Here is a 19420-nt window from a genome sequence, read left to right as displayed (position 1 = left end):
AGAATATCTAGACCAATATAAAAGATAAGGCACTTTCTTTTTCCTTTGAGTTCAGAACCCTTCTTTTTACCTGCTAATTTGTTATGTAGTGTAGGAAAAGGAAACAACATTTAAGATCATTATATACCAGGTATCTTACACGTAATTTTCATTTAATCTTCATGGAGCCCTGTAAAACTGACATTGTTGTTCCCATATTATATGTGAGGACATGAAGCTCAAAAATTTTTCTCAGGAACATACAATTAGCAAGTTTTATGGTTGTAACTTAAACTCAAGTTTGATTTCAAAGCTGTTTCCTCATCCTAGTTTTTTGAAAAATTCAATTTCATCTTATAAGCCTAAAAAAATTGAATCTCAACAATTATTTACTATAATGAAATCACATCAGAAGAAAACAATCTGAATTTACTACAGCCTGCTTTCTTATTACACATTTTTTTCTGAGGAAGGTCAGACTAATATCCCCACAATGAAAGCTTTACCTCTCTCATGTTCTCCCTCCTCTGAGCTTTTGTTCCTACATTAAAAAAAAATTACTGAATGCTTACTCAAATACTCTGTTGAACACTCCAGATACAAAAACAATATATGTTGAAGAAAAAGATATATAACCTTGAATGTACTGTGGAAAATAGCAGGTTAAGAGGACTCCTAAGGTTTCTAGCTTTTTTCATCTTAATTTCTGCAAGTGTAGGAATCAGATAAAAACTAGATTGAAGAACAGTTGCCCAAATAGGTCACACAAATACTAAGTAATTTTTGTGACCCTTGTTTTCTATCTTCAGTCCCATCACTTATTCAAATTTAATAACATATACTACACACTGAGCTAATTGTCCCTTATCGTTTTAACCCATCACATTGATGTCTGTCTCTTTGAACATCTACAGCTTTTCATTGGTTTCATTCAATTTAACATCTAATAATGCATTTACTTATGCTATACTTATATAACCTCTTTCAAGGGATATCCCTCCAATCTACAGCAAAAACATAAGCTTCTTGAGAAAAGGGGCTCCTATCCCTTAATAGCTATGCAAACGACAGGTATTCATCACTTTCTGTATGTAGAAAATTATGCCTCTCCAAATCTTTCCACTATAGCTACTAATTATTAAAAGTTATCTGGCCTCTCTTTATCTTTGCTAGGGAAGACAATGCATGCCTATGAGAAATATCCCTTTGGGAACCCATAAATAGATCAATTCCAGCTGAAATCCAGAATCCTCAGGTAGTACAGTCCAAGTTCATTTGAATATTTCATTCCTCCTAATAGAAACTCTAAATATGAGATGTTCCTTTATTTTAATCAGCAAGAGGGTCAGCTATTTTTTAAGTTTATGTGAGGCATCCTAAACCTGACAACTTTAAACCAATTAAAAAACAGAACAGGGAGAAATCTCAAAGTAATAACTAATAATTAAACAATCTTGACTTATAAAAGCACAAAAAGCCCACTCAGTTTAATGTTTCGGCCTATTCCGCTTCTAAAACAATCATTATTTATGTACTATATTTCAAATCAGGGTTAGGAAGAACTACAAAAAAAAAAACTTAGTTTTTTTTTTTTTAAAAGGAAGACAGATCAGGTGATCCATCTCTCAACAAGAATAACATCGTATCTTCTACATAAATGATTTTTTAATCAATTCTACACACATTTCAATACATTTTCCCAAGAATTCCTCTGCAACAACCTAAAATTAACTGACTTAACTATAATTATATAATGCTATATAATTTATAATTAAAAACTAATGTCAATATATTATCTTTAGATTCATTTGGAAATAAACACATTTACTTATGTAGAGAGAAGTCAATAAACTTATCAATTATAAATATCTACATTAAATTCAATCATTCTGAGAGTTTTCCCTTTATAAAGTAATATGGGATGGACAACTTGTAATCTAAACTATTAAACAAAATTTATTTAACAAATATCAAAGCCTACACAATTGTTTTCCATAATATATATATAAAATAAAAAAACATATATGATTTACAGGGCAACAGAAGCTTAATTCAGCTCTAGTCTAGGACTAGATCAGATTTGGATTTCTAATCTTAGTTTGATACTGACTTTCTCAACAAAGTCTAATTTTTTTCCATATTATCATTTTATTTTATAGAAAAATAAAAAGATATCTCTCACCTAGATGTTTGAACATTTACCAAACACTTAAATGTCACAAAAGGGCTTACATCAATTTTATCAATATACATAGTAAAAGAATAATTATACTCGGCTTTTTAAATATTAATTTATCTAAGTTTGGGGGGAAATATCATTCTAACTACCTTTTTCCAGTCTTCTGATGGAATATAATCTTCATCTTCTTCTGATTCTTCTTCTATTTCACTATCTAGAATAAATAAGACACCAATACTATAAAATAATTGCTTATCCTACCCACATCTAAATGCCTGTGTTATTATTTTTATATCTACTTTAAATATTTTGATGTATCCAATGAGTTAGGCCAAAATATTTCTAATCAAATAATGCCCTACCACTAAAAAAAAAAACCCCAAAACCCAAAAAACATCAGAAATCAGTATGAAAAAACCCATAAATATCTAGGCAACTTCATTCTCATGAAATCATTTCCTACAAAAACTTTAGAAAAAAATTCATTTAGAGTCTAATCCTCATTCTGCTACCAACAACCTAGTGACAGAATAAATCACAGGATCTCTATTTCTTCACTTACAAAATGAGCGTTTGAATTGGACAAAATGGTTGTTTACCAAACAGTGGTCCTTGGAACACTGGAAATTTTGTAGCACCACCTTAGGAGAAGCATGTGAAGGGAGTGTATGTATGAAGACCTCCATTGTCCTCAACCTCCATTTTATTCAGAGCAGGCAAGCTATTTATTGTTTGTTTATACTTTGGAATAAGAATGTATTTACATAAAGGAGTGGAAATTCTGAAACCTACTAGATTGTTAGCATCTTCTTAAATCTAAAATGATATATAAAGTTGAAAGGGACATTACATATAGAAATCAATTCTTCCTATGGAAAAGCTAAAATAGGTGGCATATGTATAGCTTCCATGCATATATAACAAACAAAATAGCAGATTAGAAGTATGAAATAAGTATCGTTTCAAGAGGCAGAAGAGCCACCTGGCATCCCACTCTTAAGCAAACTTTGCTAATGGATCTGTTCTTTGTTTAGCTAAAGGAAAAACTACCACAACATTTCCCCCAAACTTTAGCAAAATTATTTGTGTTAGAGGGTAACTAATCTCTCCTTACACTAATACATTTTTCCTTTGAACCAGATCTTTAATCAAAACTCAATTATCATACAAAAATTATCATTAGAAGTACTATATCCATTTCTAAACTAAATGTATAACAAATCATTCACACAAAGCAACAGTCATGTTTACTCAGTTATTACTTTATTACATATTCCATAAGCGGTTATTTTTCAAGTGTTTTTCTTTCTTTAAGTATAGAAATTTTTTTTTTTTTTTTTTGAGACAGAGTCTCGCTTTGTTGTCCAGGCTAGAGTGAGTGCTGTGGCGTCAGCCTAGCTCACAGCAACCTCAAACTCCTGGGCTCAAGCGATCCTTCTGTCTCAGCCTCCCAAGTAGCTGGGACTACAGGAATGAGCCACCATGCCCGGCTAATTTTTTATATATATATCAGTTGGCCAATTAGTTTCTTTCTATTTATAGTAGAGACAGGGTCTCGCTCTTGCTCAGGCTGGTTTCGAACTCCTGACCTCGAGCAATCCGCCCGCGTCGGCCTCCCAGAGAGCTAGGATTACAGGCGTGAGCCACCGTGCCCGGCCTAAATATAGAAATTTAGACCACAAATTTAAACTAATAACACTGGTAGCTGACTTGTCCTTATCAAAGAGCTGTGTTTCAGAGTAACAACTTGTGCTTAGAATGAAACATGGTGCAGAAGGTAAAACATGCAAATATTTAAAATACATACATTAAATGTTGCCCTGACAACTGGCCATCTCTCACTATATCATAACTGAAGAAAAATGAGGGGAAGAAGGACCAAGCAAGTTATGCTTGGTCCTTCTAAGCATGATGTATTCCTACCTCAAGAATCAACCACTTCTTTAGACCCGGGAGCCTAACTAAAGAAAGCAATGCTTATAAACATACCTAAAGAAGGCTAAGAGGTAAAGAAAGTAGAAAATGAAAACTAAGGGAAGGATTATGAGAAATAAAAATGATGACCATGAAACAAACATTTAAAACAGGCAGGGAAAATACAAAAAACACACAAAGTCAAGTAGTACATGACGCAACAATTACCGCAGTATGTTCGCTGACGACAGGACCCTGGCATTGCTAAACTAATAATCTACAAAAAAAATCTATTTACTGTTGAAAGAGATTTCAGAGTAAACAAACTGAAAAAGATCGGTGGAAAAAAATTAGCATTTTAGGTAATGTATAAAACAATAAAAATCATATTCAAATTACAGCAACTAATAATACTTACTTGTATCAAAATATTTACATCGACGTGGACGGATTATTTCCTGGGCATCTTGAGAAGCAACAGACTGTGATGGATCATCATTGGAAGACTGAGTTTCATCCTCCTGACCTGATGAATCCTTTATATTCTCTTCCTGTAGAATAATAAATTAATTTTAAGATATAAAGAAAACTGTTGCAGATGAAAAGCCATAGTGTTCAAATTTTGTTCAAAATATAACTAGAAGATTAAAATGAATACACTAAATGAAAAGTGGTATTCTGTGTTGGCTCCTGAACAGGAAAAAGTACATTAGTGGAAAAACCGGTAAAATCTGAACTGTCTACAGTTTAGTTAATAGTATTGTACCAGTGTTGATTTCTTAGTTTTGGTAAATATACCATCCTTACATAAGATGTTAATAATAGGGGAAGTTAGGTGTAAAATATACAAGAAATTTCTATTCTATCTTTAAACCTCTTCCATAAATCTAACATTATTTAAAAATAAAATAAAGATAAATACATAACTGCCAATTAGCCTTTATTATTTAAAAGCAGTAATATTTTTTAAAAAGCTGTTATAAATTATTTAGAATAAACACTGAAAAAAAGAAATCTGGAATGACACAGACCAAACTATTACCTCTGAGGAGTGGATTTCCAACTTTTATACTACATATTTCTATAATATCTTAATTTTTAACATTTAAATTTGTTACTTTTAAAATCAGAAACAATAAAGATTATAAAAATTAATGTATTAAGAATTTTAACTTCAAGGCCAGGCTCGGTGGCTCACGTCTGTAATCCTAGCTCTCTGGGAGGCCGAGGCGGGCGAATTGCTCAAGGTCAGGAGTTCGAAACCAGCCTGAGCAAGAGTGAGACCCGGCTCTACTATAAATAGAAAGAAATTAATTGGCCAACTAATATATATACAAAAAATTAGCCGGGCATGGTGGCGCATGCCTGTGGTCCCAGCTACTTGGGAGGCTGAGGCAGGAGGATTGCTTGAGCCAGGAGTTTGAGGTTGCTGTGAGCTAGGCTGACGCCACGGCACTCACTCTCGCCTGGGCAACAAAGCGAGACTCTGTCTCAAAAAAGAAAAAAAAAAAAAAAAAAGAATTTTAACTTCAGCAAGAACAACAATCTTAAACATATATGTATACAAACTTACTTTATTTTCCCCACTACAGCCACTGTTGTCATCATTATCAGCATCTTCATCATCTTCACCTTCTTCCTCTTCTTCTTCCTCTTCATCATCTTCTTCAGGTAGTTGAACAGAACTATTATAACCATAAAGGCTGAGCAGTTCATGAATTGGCATGTCGCCTTCCTAAATAAACCAAAATAAAAGTTAATTTCAGAATTAATGGATTTTCAAATTCTTAAGCTATAATTCACAATCTGTGGAGTATGCACTCTCTCTCTCTATATATATAAAAAAAGTACTCTAAAAACTGTATCAAGAATTCTCATATCATAATAAGTAAAACTAAAAATATTTCTGAGACTTAGGAATATCCTAGTCTTTTAAGTATCTCTATAAAACTAACCAACTCTTCTAATTGCTAAAACACAATCTTATAAGTGTAATTAAAAAGTGACATTGGTTTCAAACTGACTGTTCTTTTTGCAATCAATTTAGTATATGTACACTGACAATCAGTATACATGGATGTCCACACTTAGTTAAGAGTACCATACTTAATTTAGGGGTAGAAAAAGAGAATAATTAGAAAACAGACTGTAAACTAAGTTAACAAACCCAGAATGGGAGAAGAAATTCATAACCCAGCCCGAACACATTCAAAGAAAAACAGTGATGATTTATAAAAGAATGATATAGCATTATATTAGCCACATATTCTTTTCTATGGTTATCTCCATTTACATATAAAATCATCTCATGCAATCCTTACCATCTATCATACAGAATTGTTATATTATCTCCATTTCATTCATAGATGAGGAAATGAAAGCTGACAGATTAAACAATTTCTTCAAAAATCACACAAGTTACAAATAGTAGAGCCAGATTTAAACAGTCTAACTACAAAAGCCCATACTCTTATCAGTACACCATGATGCCCCAGCCACAGACCTCCCTCAAGCCCTAAAACAAAATACCCTATGGATGAAATGAAGAAATATCCATATGCAGTGGAATGTAATCAGCTTTCTATAAAGGTACTCTCTCTTATCAGTAAATAATGGAGGTAAAGTATCAGGGAAACACAACAGAATTCTGATTATAAAAAGAAAATTGAACCTAAATCTGAACATATATACACATACACTCTGAAGCAAAACAGTCAGAAAAGAGTCACTTTAGAAGCTAGAAAAATGGTAATCATAAAATGAAACATGTTTTCTATTTCTCCAGCAGTCTGATTTTATTTAGAAATAAGCCTAGCTCATGTGCGAAATACACTGCAACAGTGCAGGAAGATAAATCAGACTGGATCACATAACCTGATGGCACTATCACTTAGATCATAAAAATTAACCCCCATTACTCAGAATCCATGCACTAGAAGCAATCTAATAATTGTAATCTGAAGCTTTTCTTATGGAAAGAAATAGTTACAAAATGTCATTCTACACTCCTATTTCACATTGTAAATGAATATTCTAGTTACAAATGAGTTTGTGAATCTATTTCTGAAAGGGAAATCAATTCTGAGAGCCCTAATAATTTGCAAAAGCTACAACTTGAAAAGTGCTAACCATATTAGGCAAGGTATTGCTATTTCAGCTGAATGACCAGCTGGCATCCTTAACTGACAGTTCTTATACCCTAGTTCTCAAAGTACAACAGTGCTTTAGGTGTTCAAGGAGCTGATCCATGCAGATCTGTTCCATGTACCAAGGACCTGGTACTAGACACTGATATATGGGATTAAAGGAGTCAGTACTTAAGAACTAAAACAGAACCTCACATTCCATTTACGATGTGAAACAGAAGTACAGAATGACATTTCCTATTTATGTCAGAAAATCTTTTAAAGATAGAAGTAGAATACGAGAAAGATACAGAAAAGGCTGGTTTTACATTAATACACAAGAATAACAAATAGCTGCCATAAAGTGTCTTCTATATGCCAGGCCTTTGATTTCATTGTTTCTTTCTCTTAAGAATAAAAGCAGTGTCAAAACATGACAAGATCTCATGAGACCTTTAAAAGTAACAGATGGAGTGTTTGCCACCTTTATTTGCAAATAAGGAAAACAAACAGAAAGAAACATCATGCACTGATACAGATTTTATTATAATTCCTAGACCTCTTAATTCTAGCACATCCTTAATTCTTTAAGCTCATCCTGCAACCCAAATCAGAAGTAGGTTTAGCAAGTAAAGTCATCACTGTGAAAAAGAGCCACTAAAGTCACTAGTATGTAGCCAGAAATGGTGGCATGCACCTGTAGTCCCAACTAGAAGGCTGAGGCAGGAGGACTGCTTGTGCCCAGAAGTTTGAGGTTGCTGTGAGCTAGGCTGATACCATGATACTCTACACAGGGTGACAGAGTGAGACTCTGTCTCAAAAAATAAAAAAAATAAAGTCACTAGTATGAATAAGAGCCCAAACACGAAAAACACTTTAGCTTAACAGTTTGCAACTAACATTTACATAAGCCTTAAGAATTCATTTTCTTATTTTGTATTTAGCTCATCCTCAAAACTATTCTAAATACATGGTATTACTACCTCTAATTTTTACAGTTGTGTTAAGTGATACTTTGAGGCCACAGAGCCCATTAAATGGCAGCACTCTATTCTGAACCTGTCTTCTGATGGCACTTGGTTCACCCTAAGAAAAGAGGTTTTATCAAGAGAGGTTTATTTGATTTATCAATCAAATAAATGCCCTTGGGCTCTCTACCATTGGTCTGTCTTATTCAAGGGCAATAAAATCCTCCAGATGGCTTATTAATACAGGCTGCTGGGCCTCACTCCAGAGTTTCTGATGTGAGGCCTGAGAATCTGCATTTTTAGAAAGTCTCAGGGTGATGCTGCTGCTGCTGGTATGGGACTACCTTGAGAAACAGTTATTTCATAGGTCTAGGATAAGATACCTGCAAAGCAGCCTTTCCAGTGGAGGGTAATAAAGCTTGAATATTATCTTTAATTAAGCTTATCATGTGACATATGATATACTTATCATATGACATCCAGCTCAATTATCTGTCAAAAGGATAGGTGATATACTAGCTGCATGAAAAAGATTTTTTTTTAAACCACTATCAAGAAGGTAGAATGTCTGATATCCTTAGTTAGATCAAGATTTTTTGCTCTTGGATACACAGAGAAGTGTGACTCACTTTATAAAAATGCATTTCTCAAAGAAAAATTCAGCAACACCTCCAATATTGACTGAGCAGAGAACAGAGAGACTCAAAAATGGCCTGATCACAGTGCCTTTAGAAGAGAAATGCTCAAATTAGAAAAAAGAGCAGAACTGGCACGGATGGAAAAAAGCCATTCAAGTCAGAGGAAATGACAAATGTACAGGTATAGAAACAAAAATGAATAATCAGGTCACTCTGATTAGAGCAGACATACCATCTGTAGTAACTAAAAAAAATAACATTTCAGAAGGCCATCGACTGATTACCGGAAGATCAGCTATAGATTACTGAAAGTCAGGGTTGGTATTTTTACCTACTTTGTCTAGTTTTACCTAGTTTCTAAAAAAATATGTTACACTCTACTTTTGACTGAATTTAAGAGTAGCTTTGAACAGTTATTAACACTATGGGAAAGCTTGGGGGAAATTATACACACAATAAAATGTTCAACATGAACTTAGGGAGAGATTTGGTTTACCAAGGAGACTAAGCTAGGTAGGAATCTACTACTATCAGTCACTACACATTCACCTGGAGTATAATCAGAACCTCAACTAAATTAGTAGCTGTGGGAAAGAAAAAACTGAGAGATCCTACAGAAAAAAATCAATTAAGATTTTACCGGGGGTTAGGAGTGATGGAGGTTACAGCGATGCTGAATCCCTGATTTCATATATTCCTTGGACCCAGTTACACATTCATGTAACTTCTAATATGGTTTCTTTTATTTTTAGATGGGTTCTAGCATGTATAAACAAAATACTCCTGCCCATTCCATCAAAATGCTTGCTTAATATTATTAGTATCAAACTTGTAACTTAACCTGTCACCCAATATCAAGTTCGTAAGCAGCAAGGAAAAAACAATCATTACCACTAATACAAGTTGGAGCTTGACAGTAGTTTGAAAGGTATCACATTTGATCTAAGGCATAAAGTGAAGATCTTACGGCAAACACTAAGCTACAGCTAGAATAAAAACCAGAATCAATTTTGCTGAGGAATCCTGTTTCAAATTGAAGTGGCATTTATTGTGCCCTACTTTGTGCTAACTGAAGTATTTAAAGATTTAGCAAGCATAAACAAGTACTATTTAAGGATTATTTATTGTTAATCTGCTCCCCAATCCTTTCCTACTCTCTTCTACTTCTGCACTCATCTTCTCCCAGGAAATGTTCTTTCCTCCATTCTAAACATCTATTTTGATTGAAAGCGCACTTCCTGGACTATAGTTTCTAACACAACTGGGATCAGTGCCTTCCCTCGCCATAGATTTAGAATGGGCAAGTGACCTAAACTTGTCAGTGGTTTGTTTCTGAAATTTTATCAACAGAAGCTAAAGAAAGAAACACAGACTGCCCCAAACAGTAAATGTGGAAGACCAAGGAAATAATAGCATTATATGAAAACTGTTGGTCTGAAAAAAGCCAACCATGTGGAAAAATATTCTGGTGGCACCTGAGTCCCTGAGGACTAGATTTATTCCTCCCTTAATAAAATTCCATGAGCCTTCATTTTGTCTAAGCTACTTCATCATAGATTTCTGTCTTCGCACCCCCAAATTCTGATGCTATAAATAGTATTGATATCCCTAAAGCAAATATTCTGTTCATTCCTTCTAAAAAAAGACTTAAAAGATGAGTAAAACTTGGTCAACAGTACATTCTTATACTAGGGGCTGTCAGTCACCTGTTCCAGATAATCTCTCATTAGCTTATATTATCAAAAGTCTGCACTCTACCAGGTACTAAGGGGCTTTCTTCAACGTAAATGGAAACATCACAATAAAGTGGCACAATTTTTATTCTGATTAATGTGTTAAGAGTACACAAATAAAGGAGCACAAAGAGAAAATTATGGGTCCAGTTGTGGATTTTCACAGTTGTAGAGTACAGACCTCTTTGAGAATCTTACAAATCGTATTAACTACTAAGATTTATTTAGTGATTACCATGTGCCAGACATTAGCTAAATGCCTTAAATATATTATTCTTGTAGTAACAACTGAAGATTAACAATGTTAAGTAACGTATCCAAAGTCACATGCTGAAATCAGTAGTACAGCTTAATTACAAACCCAGGCAGTCTGACTCACCACATTATACTGCCCTTTAGGTACATATGCATACATACTGCCTTCCTCAAAACCTAACTTTTAGATTTAGTATACAACATCCTGTTGTAGGGTGAAATAAGATGTGCTGGCTTGACAAACTGTGAGGAATAAGGAAAATAGGCATAGTACAAGATGAATAATAATACAGGAATGTGAACTATATTGCAGATTGTGCTTTAAGAAATTAGCTAAGTATTGTAACAAAAAAGGGGGCAATCATGTTTGCGTAAGCTAAAAGGAGACTGGATGGAGGTGAAAAAGTAGACTTTTTAAAAGATAAAAATATACCTGAAATTAATATGTCCTAATTTCAAGACAATAGGGTAAAGTTAACAAACACTAACAGACAATAGTTTTATAAAGCTGGAGTGGCACCCATTTCCTAGCTGCAAAGGAGGTGGTTCCTTCTCCCTCACATCAGAAAGTTAGTCATTAAGCACTGACTGAATGTGACAGCAGATGCTGGCCTTTAAGTCAGGGCCAATGTGGTGGATATACAGAGTATACTTCTTATACTTGCTGTACTAAAACTGACTTACCAATAAATGCTAATGAAGAGGGGAGAAAAAAGGAAAGAGGCTGACTTCCAGCTGGGAAGGCCTAAGGGACCACATCCAGATGGTTCCTAAGGTAACCAACCTCTTGGGGTTGGGGCTTGACTAGAAGATAAACTATGAAGGGATAGGGGGAAGTGAACACTTTTGTTATCCCCACATTGAGGTTTCCTTTGTATCTATATAATTCATGTTGTATCTATACTTCAAAAAAGATCTCAATCTTTTACATTTTAATCTTTATTCTCTGGATGGAATATGTCTAGCACTTTACAGTGTATATTAAGTATTGATATTGTAATAGTGTGGTTTTTCTAAAATATATTTAAATACATTCCAGCTGCGCACAGTGGGTCTCGCCTAAAATCTTAGTGCTTTGGGAAACTGAGGCAAGAAGATCACTTGTGGCCTGGAATTCAAGGCCAGCCTGGGCAACACAGCAAGACCCTATATCCACAAAAACATTTTAAAAACTAGCCCAGTGTGGTGGTGTGTGCCTATAGCTACTCAAGAGGTTGAGGTAGGAGAATTGCTTGAGCACAGGAATTTGAGGTTACAGTGGGCTATGATCGCATCACTGCCACTGAACTCCAAACTGAGCAACAGAGCAAGACTCCATCTCTTTTAAATAAAAACAAAAGATACTATGAACCTGATGTTTCTTCTCCCAAATGGACTGTTAGAACTGTGCCATTCAGAGCCTCTAAGTTTTAAGAGTGCATTTGGAAAACAGTTAACCACTGTTAATTATGGTAAACAAAAGTCTATTTACTATGGGAATGATTCTGACACCCTTTCTAAGATCACCACAATAAATTCTAACCTATATATCTGATTCTATTAAAACATTTAAATGTTAAACTTATAGAATTACAATACATTTTACATTGACAAGAAAAATACATGAAAATGTAACAATATACATCAAAGCTTCTATCAATAGTTTTTACTGAAGATTTTAGAATTCAAATTGAAAGAACTTAAAAACACATGTGATGCAGTTATCGATAACTCCTAAAAGAATCTACTGTCAGAATTTTGTCACAATTAACATCAAAAATACATTTCATGCAACCAAAGTGCCAGGTGAAAAACACTTTACCAATTCCTGACATAACTAATGTTTTGCTTCTATAAAAGCAAGCCAGTAATCAACATGACAAAATCTTGTTCACTATTTTAATAAAAGCAAAACCCAGTTTGGTTTGATTCATACCTAAAGAGTTTGTAAGTACAATAAATTCAATATATTGGCCCTAAACTTACTTAGCTTCAGGATATAGGTAAAAGCATTACTGATTATGTGCTACTTAAACCTAAGCTTTAGCTGTTTCTGGGAGAAATTAGAGAAGAATCTGAGAAGGTACAGACTGGCTGAAAGGATAATAAAGGACTGGTTCCATTGTCTTTTTCTTCCTTTCTCTATTCTCCATAAATAATTCTAATTACTATTTCCTAAGGAAGCAAATTCAAAAGGAAATTTTTGGAAGGTGGCTACTAGGGACTGAGGAAGGGGGTGGAAGAAAAGAGAGAGAAACAGGAAAACGCAGTCACATGCCTGAAATTTTAGCAAAGCCCATTAGTAATTTTATACTAATTAAATGTAACAGCCCATTTTCTGAAATAGAAAAAAACAACCATCATTCTACTTTGTAACCTATTACAAACTGTACTTGATTATTTCCTTTTGCTAATTAGTATTTGCATTAATATAGAATGTGATAAGATGGAAAATATAAGATTTTCCTCCTTTACCTTTTATCCCATGGATAGTTTATTCAGAAGTAAAAAATATATTGAAAGTGATAGTTTCTGTAAATATAAGCAAATAACTGAAAATAATTGCCTTCCTACTTCACAAATATATGAAGTGACTGTGATTAACTGTTAAATCAATTTTTTTCTTGATGCTCACCTAAGTTCTGAATCATCCGAGCAAATTATCCCTGTCTTTTGAATTGTTTCCCAGCCTTTTATTTTTAAAAAATAATCTGATTCCCAAGCTCTTTGTATGCTTTTTAATCGAGTCTTGAAAAGCTTTTGTGATAACCAATATATACCTTTGCCACTAAGACCAACTCTATTCTCTGGCTCAAAATGATAAAAATATTAGATTGTTTAGGAGTTGTGAATTAAGCCAGCTCTAATCACTAAATGATCCAAAATGACAAGATTTGTATAAACAGTAATAGGACTCCTTCTCAAGTTCTTTAAATATATACTTTAAAAAGTTCGAAACTAAAGTTCTGAAACACAGACTAGTTTTTATTACAATAGAAGTATCAGCACTCACTTTCCATAATACTGCATATTCCAAATTCTTAAAAGCTAGCACTATGTCTTATTTCTTATATTCTCTTTATCATCGAGTACAGCAGAGAATATGTATAATAAATTTTATTAGCACATGCCAGACTGATTTATCCATTCATTCATTCAATACTTTTTTTGAGTGACCACTCTCTTGAGGTACTATAAAATATTTTAGTGAATAAAATAGTCATGGTCTCTCCCCTCATGATACCAATGGAGGATAGAGATAATTTAAACAAACCAATGGAGGTTAGAGATAAATTAAACAAACATATAATTACAAATTGTGTTAGGTATAGCATTCAAGAGGATAAGGTGGTTTAAAAAAGCTAATTAGGGGACAGGAAAGGTCAATCTGAGAAGGCAATACTGAACCCAGAGGATAAGGAGTCAGTCTTGGGAAGGACATACCAGAGAGTGAGAACAAGCTGAAAAGCTGTGAGGCAAGAAGAAACTAGCTCAAGAACAAAAGCTAGTATGACTACAGCATAGCATAACAGGGGCAGTGTGATACATGGATGAGAGGCCATATCATGCAGGTGGACTTGCTGGCCATGTTAAGGAGTCTGGATTTTCTTTGGAGGTGACAGGAAGCCAGGATGTTGATATAAACTGATTTATATTTTGAAAATATCATCACAGCTGCTGGGTGGAAATAACAAGAGAAAGATGGTAAAGGAGGAAATGGGGAAACCAGTTAGGAAACCACTATAATAGTCTGGCTAGAAATGATGTTGACCTAGGCAGAGATGGGAACAGAAAAGACACATTTTTGTGGATAGAAATGACAGGCTTATTTAGGAATTGGATATTGAGAATGAAGGAAGATGATTCCCTGGTTTCTGACTTAGGCAAGAGTAGTACCATTTTTTACTGACAGAGAAGATAGGGAAGGAACAAATAGAGAGAGAACAACAGTCAATAGTTCTGTTTTGGAAATTTAAAATTTACAGATGTTTGTTGAGATACCTGCACAGAAATGTCAAGGAAGATAAACAAAACTTGAGATAGGGAAAAAGTTAATGCTAGAAATATAAACTAAGGAATACTGAGCACACAGACACCCTGAGAATAGATCAAATTACACAGCTTAGTATAATTGTCAAATTTGGTGTACAATGCCAACTTACCTAATGAAGATGTAGATTTGAACCCCACCCCCAGAGACTCTGATTCAGTATGCCTGTGGAGAGGCATAAGAATCTGCTTTGTAAAGTAAGTACATGGGTGGGTGATTCTAATGCAGCTGACCTTCATACTATATTTTGAGAAGCACTGATCTAAACAGAGGAAGGAGAGAAAAAAAACAAGGTCCAAAACTAAGAATTGAAAAATGCCAACATTTAAACCTTGGGTAAAGGGAGAAGACTTGGCGAAGGATACCGAATAGGAACAAAAAGATAGGAAAAAGTGGACAGTGGGGTACTCCAGCATCCAAGTAAACGAAAGGAGTGGTAAACTGCATTGAATACCACTGAGAAAAAAGTAAGGTGGAGAGAGAAAAGTGAACACAACAATGGATATAATGAAAGTCATTGATCATCATTATGGGAAGGGGCAGAGATAATTTAGAGCACTTTATATAGTGAATGAGAAATGAGGAAAATGATGACAACTCAAGACATTCTTGGCTCTGAAGGGGAGTAAATAAAAGGTGCAGCAATTGGGGAACAATAGAAGGTACATAAGAGTAAATTTAGAATCCCATTACAGTCCATTTTTGACCCAGATGTTTGGGTGTTTTACCAAAGTTACTATCCGAATTCTATTATGTCAAATAAAGTTGTTTTTTGTCTTTTTTTTTTTTTTTTTAAAGAAAATGCCTTTCACTTCAAACCTTAAACATCCCACCTACGATCATGTAGAATTTTTCAGTATGGACTAGATATAAAACAATTTTCCCCAAAAAACAAAGAGATCCTAAATTTCAAATGTTTCCTCTCTTCACAAAAAAGTAATAACCACTTCACCCTCTAGCTCTTAATGTTATTTACCCTTGCAAGATCCTCTATTTCAGAACTGAAGTTTGTTTCTCCTTCCATCATTTCTTCCTCTTCTAATGTTCGTTCATCATCAAAATCATGAACCAGCATGTCAGCTGATGGATCAAATTCATGGTCATCTGATGTTGCTGAACCCCCTGGTAAAGAATATTTCAAAAAGTTTGGTAAACCAAATTAAGTGTATCTTAGTATTTAGTGTATATGCTGTATTTATTTGAAGCTGGATAAAAGTCAAAACTACCAGGAAAAAGCTATGCATTGCAAATATTATTATTTTTAAAAAGTTTTGCCTTTACTCATCACCATTAAAAAACTCTTCAAAGGGATTATTTTTTGCCCTGATCCCTATATATTCATAGTTACAACTGCAAAACTAAGAGAAAAATGTTTATAAACAAGTGTGCTGGCTGGGTGCAGTGACTCATGCCTACAACCCTAGCACTTTGGGAAGCCAAGGTGGGAGGATCAGCTTGAGGCCAGGAGTTTGAGACCAGCCTGGATAATAGCAAGACTCCATCTTTACAAAAAACTGTTTAAAAACTCAGCCAAGAGTGGTGGCATGCACCTGTAGCCCCAGCTACTCAGGAGGCTGAGATAGGAGGATCACTTGAGCCTAGGAGTTGGAGGCTACAGTGAGCTATGAATGCTACTGTACTTTAGCCCAGGCAACAGAGTGAGACCCTGTTTAAAAAAAAAAGTGTGTTGTGATTTTGTAACCATGAAATTTAAGTTGTAAAGAATAAATGGAGGCCAGGCATGGTGGCTCACGCCTGTAATCCTAGCAGTCTGGGAGGCCGAGTTGGGCGGATTGCTCAAGGTCAGAAGTTCGAAACAAGACTGAGCAAGAGCGAGCCCCTATCTACTAAAAATAGAAAGAAATTAATTGACCAACTAAAAATATATATATAGAAAAAATTAGCCAGGCATGGTGGCACATGCCTGTAGTCCCAAGCTACTCGGGAGGCTGAGGCAGGAGGATCCAGGAGGATCGCCTGAGTCCAAGAGTTAGAGGTTGCTGTGAGCTAGGCTGACGTCAGGGCACTAGCCAGGGCAACAGAGTGAGACTCTGTCTCAAAAAAACAAACAAACAACAAAAAAAACCAGAATAAATGGGCATATCAAGTAAGAATAATTTTTTGTATCATGAAAAAAATCACAATTCTTAACCATTTGATTAATGTTTGATAGACCCAGTAAGTATGAATCCCTCTGACCCCTGGAAAGAATATAAGTTGGTCCTCCATATCCGTGGGTTCTGCATTTGTGGATTAAACCAACCACTATCAAAAATATTCAGAAAAAAAAAACCGCATCTGTACTGAACATGTATGGTCCCTAAACAATAAAGTATAACATCTACTTACATAGTGTTTACATTGTATTGGTTATTATAAGTAACCTAGAGATAATTTAAAGTATACAGGAGGATGTGCATAAGTTATATGCAAATATTATACTATCTTATATCAGGGACTGGAGCATCTACAATTTTGGTATCCATGGGAGGCCCACAGATATCGAGGGATAAAAGGTATAGTCATCTGAATATAGTCAGTCTAGTGAAAATACAGCTGCATTGAAATATTATTTTTCTATTACCACTTCTTCGAAAATACATCTAATATTTGATTAGCTGTCCTTGACCCAGTTGATTTTGATCTGAAATAACTCAAAGAATATAAAAACAAAATTTATTAAAATTGCATATAGAACTCTTATCAAAGGCATTAAAATAATCTAGTGGGTAACTGATGAGTAAGCTAATCTATTTTTAGCCTGGTGGCTGAGGAATATTGCTGGACTCAACAGGGTCAAACTTTGCAATAGTAGACTATAAAGGCTGTGCCCATATAGTCTATAAAACATCCCCACATTTTATTTATCTTCAAATCTGAACTTAAACTTGCAAAAGCACTGTTTATAATAAAAAAATGAATACTTAACATTAAAAAAATTAATTAGCAATTTTTTATCAGTTTAAGCTGTAGAAGGTTAGATATTACTAGATGGACCTGTCCTTTCATTATACTCCAGCAAAAGAACACTTAAATGTCACAAAAGGGTTTATTATCAATACACACAGTAAAAGAATAATTACGCTTCTAGTTGGCATTTGTTAAATATAAAGAAAATGAAAAAGGTGGGTTATTAGTAAATTATATAGTTGAATTTATGCTTTTGAAGTAAACTGTCATGTAAGTAAAACAAAGGGATAAAGAGGTCAACTTCCTGAAAACCTGACAATTATGAATAAAGGACAGGATTCTTCAATCACCTCCCACAAATTTTAGAATAAGAACCATTTTTTGAGTAGTTATTATGTGCCAGATAGTATGCATAAGCACTTCAGATACATTATCTCAATTAATGCTCAAACAATCCTGTGAAGTAGGTATTATCAACCATTTAAAGAGAAAAAAAAACAAAAGCAAGACTCAGGGAGGGCTTAAAGAGTTTAAGTACCATGTCTAAATTCACAGAGCCAGTAGATGGCAAAGACTGAATTTGAATCCTGGCTATGCTAATTCCAACACCTATCCTTTTACTGCACTCCAAACTTCCTATAATTCATGTAAATATCCTGCCTCAAAGAATACCTAAGGAGAAAGCTTATGTTTACTACGATGAGTGAACTGCAAGCCAGGTTAGATGGCAAACTTAGAAGTCATTGTGCCCTTTGAAACACATAAGAAAATGTAAAATAATTAAATAATTATCTGCCAAATCAGATAGCAACTTACACTAGATTATAGTAAAAATGAGTTAGCAGCATTTATCAATGTTTTAGAATGATTTACAAAATAAAAAGATTTAGAAAAGTATACTATCTTAATTTCCTCCTGAAATTAAGCTTGGCAAAATTTTAGAACATCTTAGTGCTGCTAGAGCAAATGGACACAAGGGTTCCACGAGAGCACAATTTGAGAACCACTAATTTAGTTGCAGTTTTTTTGTGCCAATTGTTATCTCTCCTGAGTTTTCAATGAAAAACTCTCCTGAAACTTTTCAGTTCAGCCAGGAATCTTCTGGGACACTTAGCAGTCAATAACTATGTATTCCTACAGATGATGCAATACTTTTCTTCTCTCTTACAGGCAGAGAGACCCTAAAAAACCCTCACAAATCCCTTTGTATTACCCCAATCAGAATATAATTCTTATTGGATGTAGGTAATGGCAAAAATAATTATGCCTAAATCCTTGAGAACCTATTCTTATACTCTATTAACTACAAAAATTAAAAAAAATCAAGCTCATAGAAGTACACCATCAAATCATGAGTGTTATATGACTTACTTGAAGTCCCCATTTTTTTGTTCATTATTTGGAAAGCCAATTGCATGTGAAGAGTTACCACTTCACTTCTTTACTACATCAAATAACAAAGTGGAGGTGAACTTTTCCCCCTTCTCACTCCAATTCCTTTCCCAACATACACACTACACTTTTTTCTACAAATTTTCAATTTTGATTTTTTTTCTTGCCTTAATTTGACCTCTTTGTTTTATCTGGACTTCTTTTTACCTTGTTCTTTAGGACCAACTAACCTTCCTATTATTCCTGTCAATTCCTAGGCCCACTGTTAGGTCTCATAGGGAAAAAAATTCTCAATAG

General features: G+C 34.4%; 1 protein-coding gene across 11 annotated transcripts in view; it reads right to left on the bottom strand.

The window, feature by feature from the left end:
- MIER1 (MIER1 transcriptional regulator) overlaps positions 1 to 19420 on the bottom strand; it is a 60678-nt gene that overhangs the window by 24903 nt on the left and 16355 nt on the right. For all 11 annotated transcript variants that reach the window (XM_012767200.2, XM_075999185.1, XM_075999208.1 and 8 more), the window contains 4 exons: positions 15798 to 15943; positions 5646 to 5807; positions 4491 to 4623; positions 2308 to 2372 (listed from right to left, as the gene is read on the bottom strand). In XM_012767200.2, the coding sequence (XP_012622654.1) occupies positions 2308 to 2372; positions 4491 to 4623; positions 5646 to 5807; positions 15798 to 15943 (506 nt within the window). The remainder of the gene's footprint in view (positions 1 to 2307; positions 2373 to 4490; positions 4624 to 5645; positions 5808 to 15797; positions 15944 to 19420) is intronic.

The sequence above is a fragment of the Microcebus murinus genome, chromosome 2 (genome assembly GCF_040939455.1).
Source record: "Microcebus murinus isolate Inina chromosome 2, M.murinus_Inina_mat1.0, whole genome shotgun sequence".
In the NCBI taxonomy this organism is placed as follows: domain Eukaryota; kingdom Metazoa; phylum Chordata; class Mammalia; order Primates; family Cheirogaleidae; genus Microcebus; species Microcebus murinus.
The sequence above is the reverse complement of the archived record's forward strand: the minus strand, read 5'-3'. Positions and strand labels throughout refer to the sequence as shown.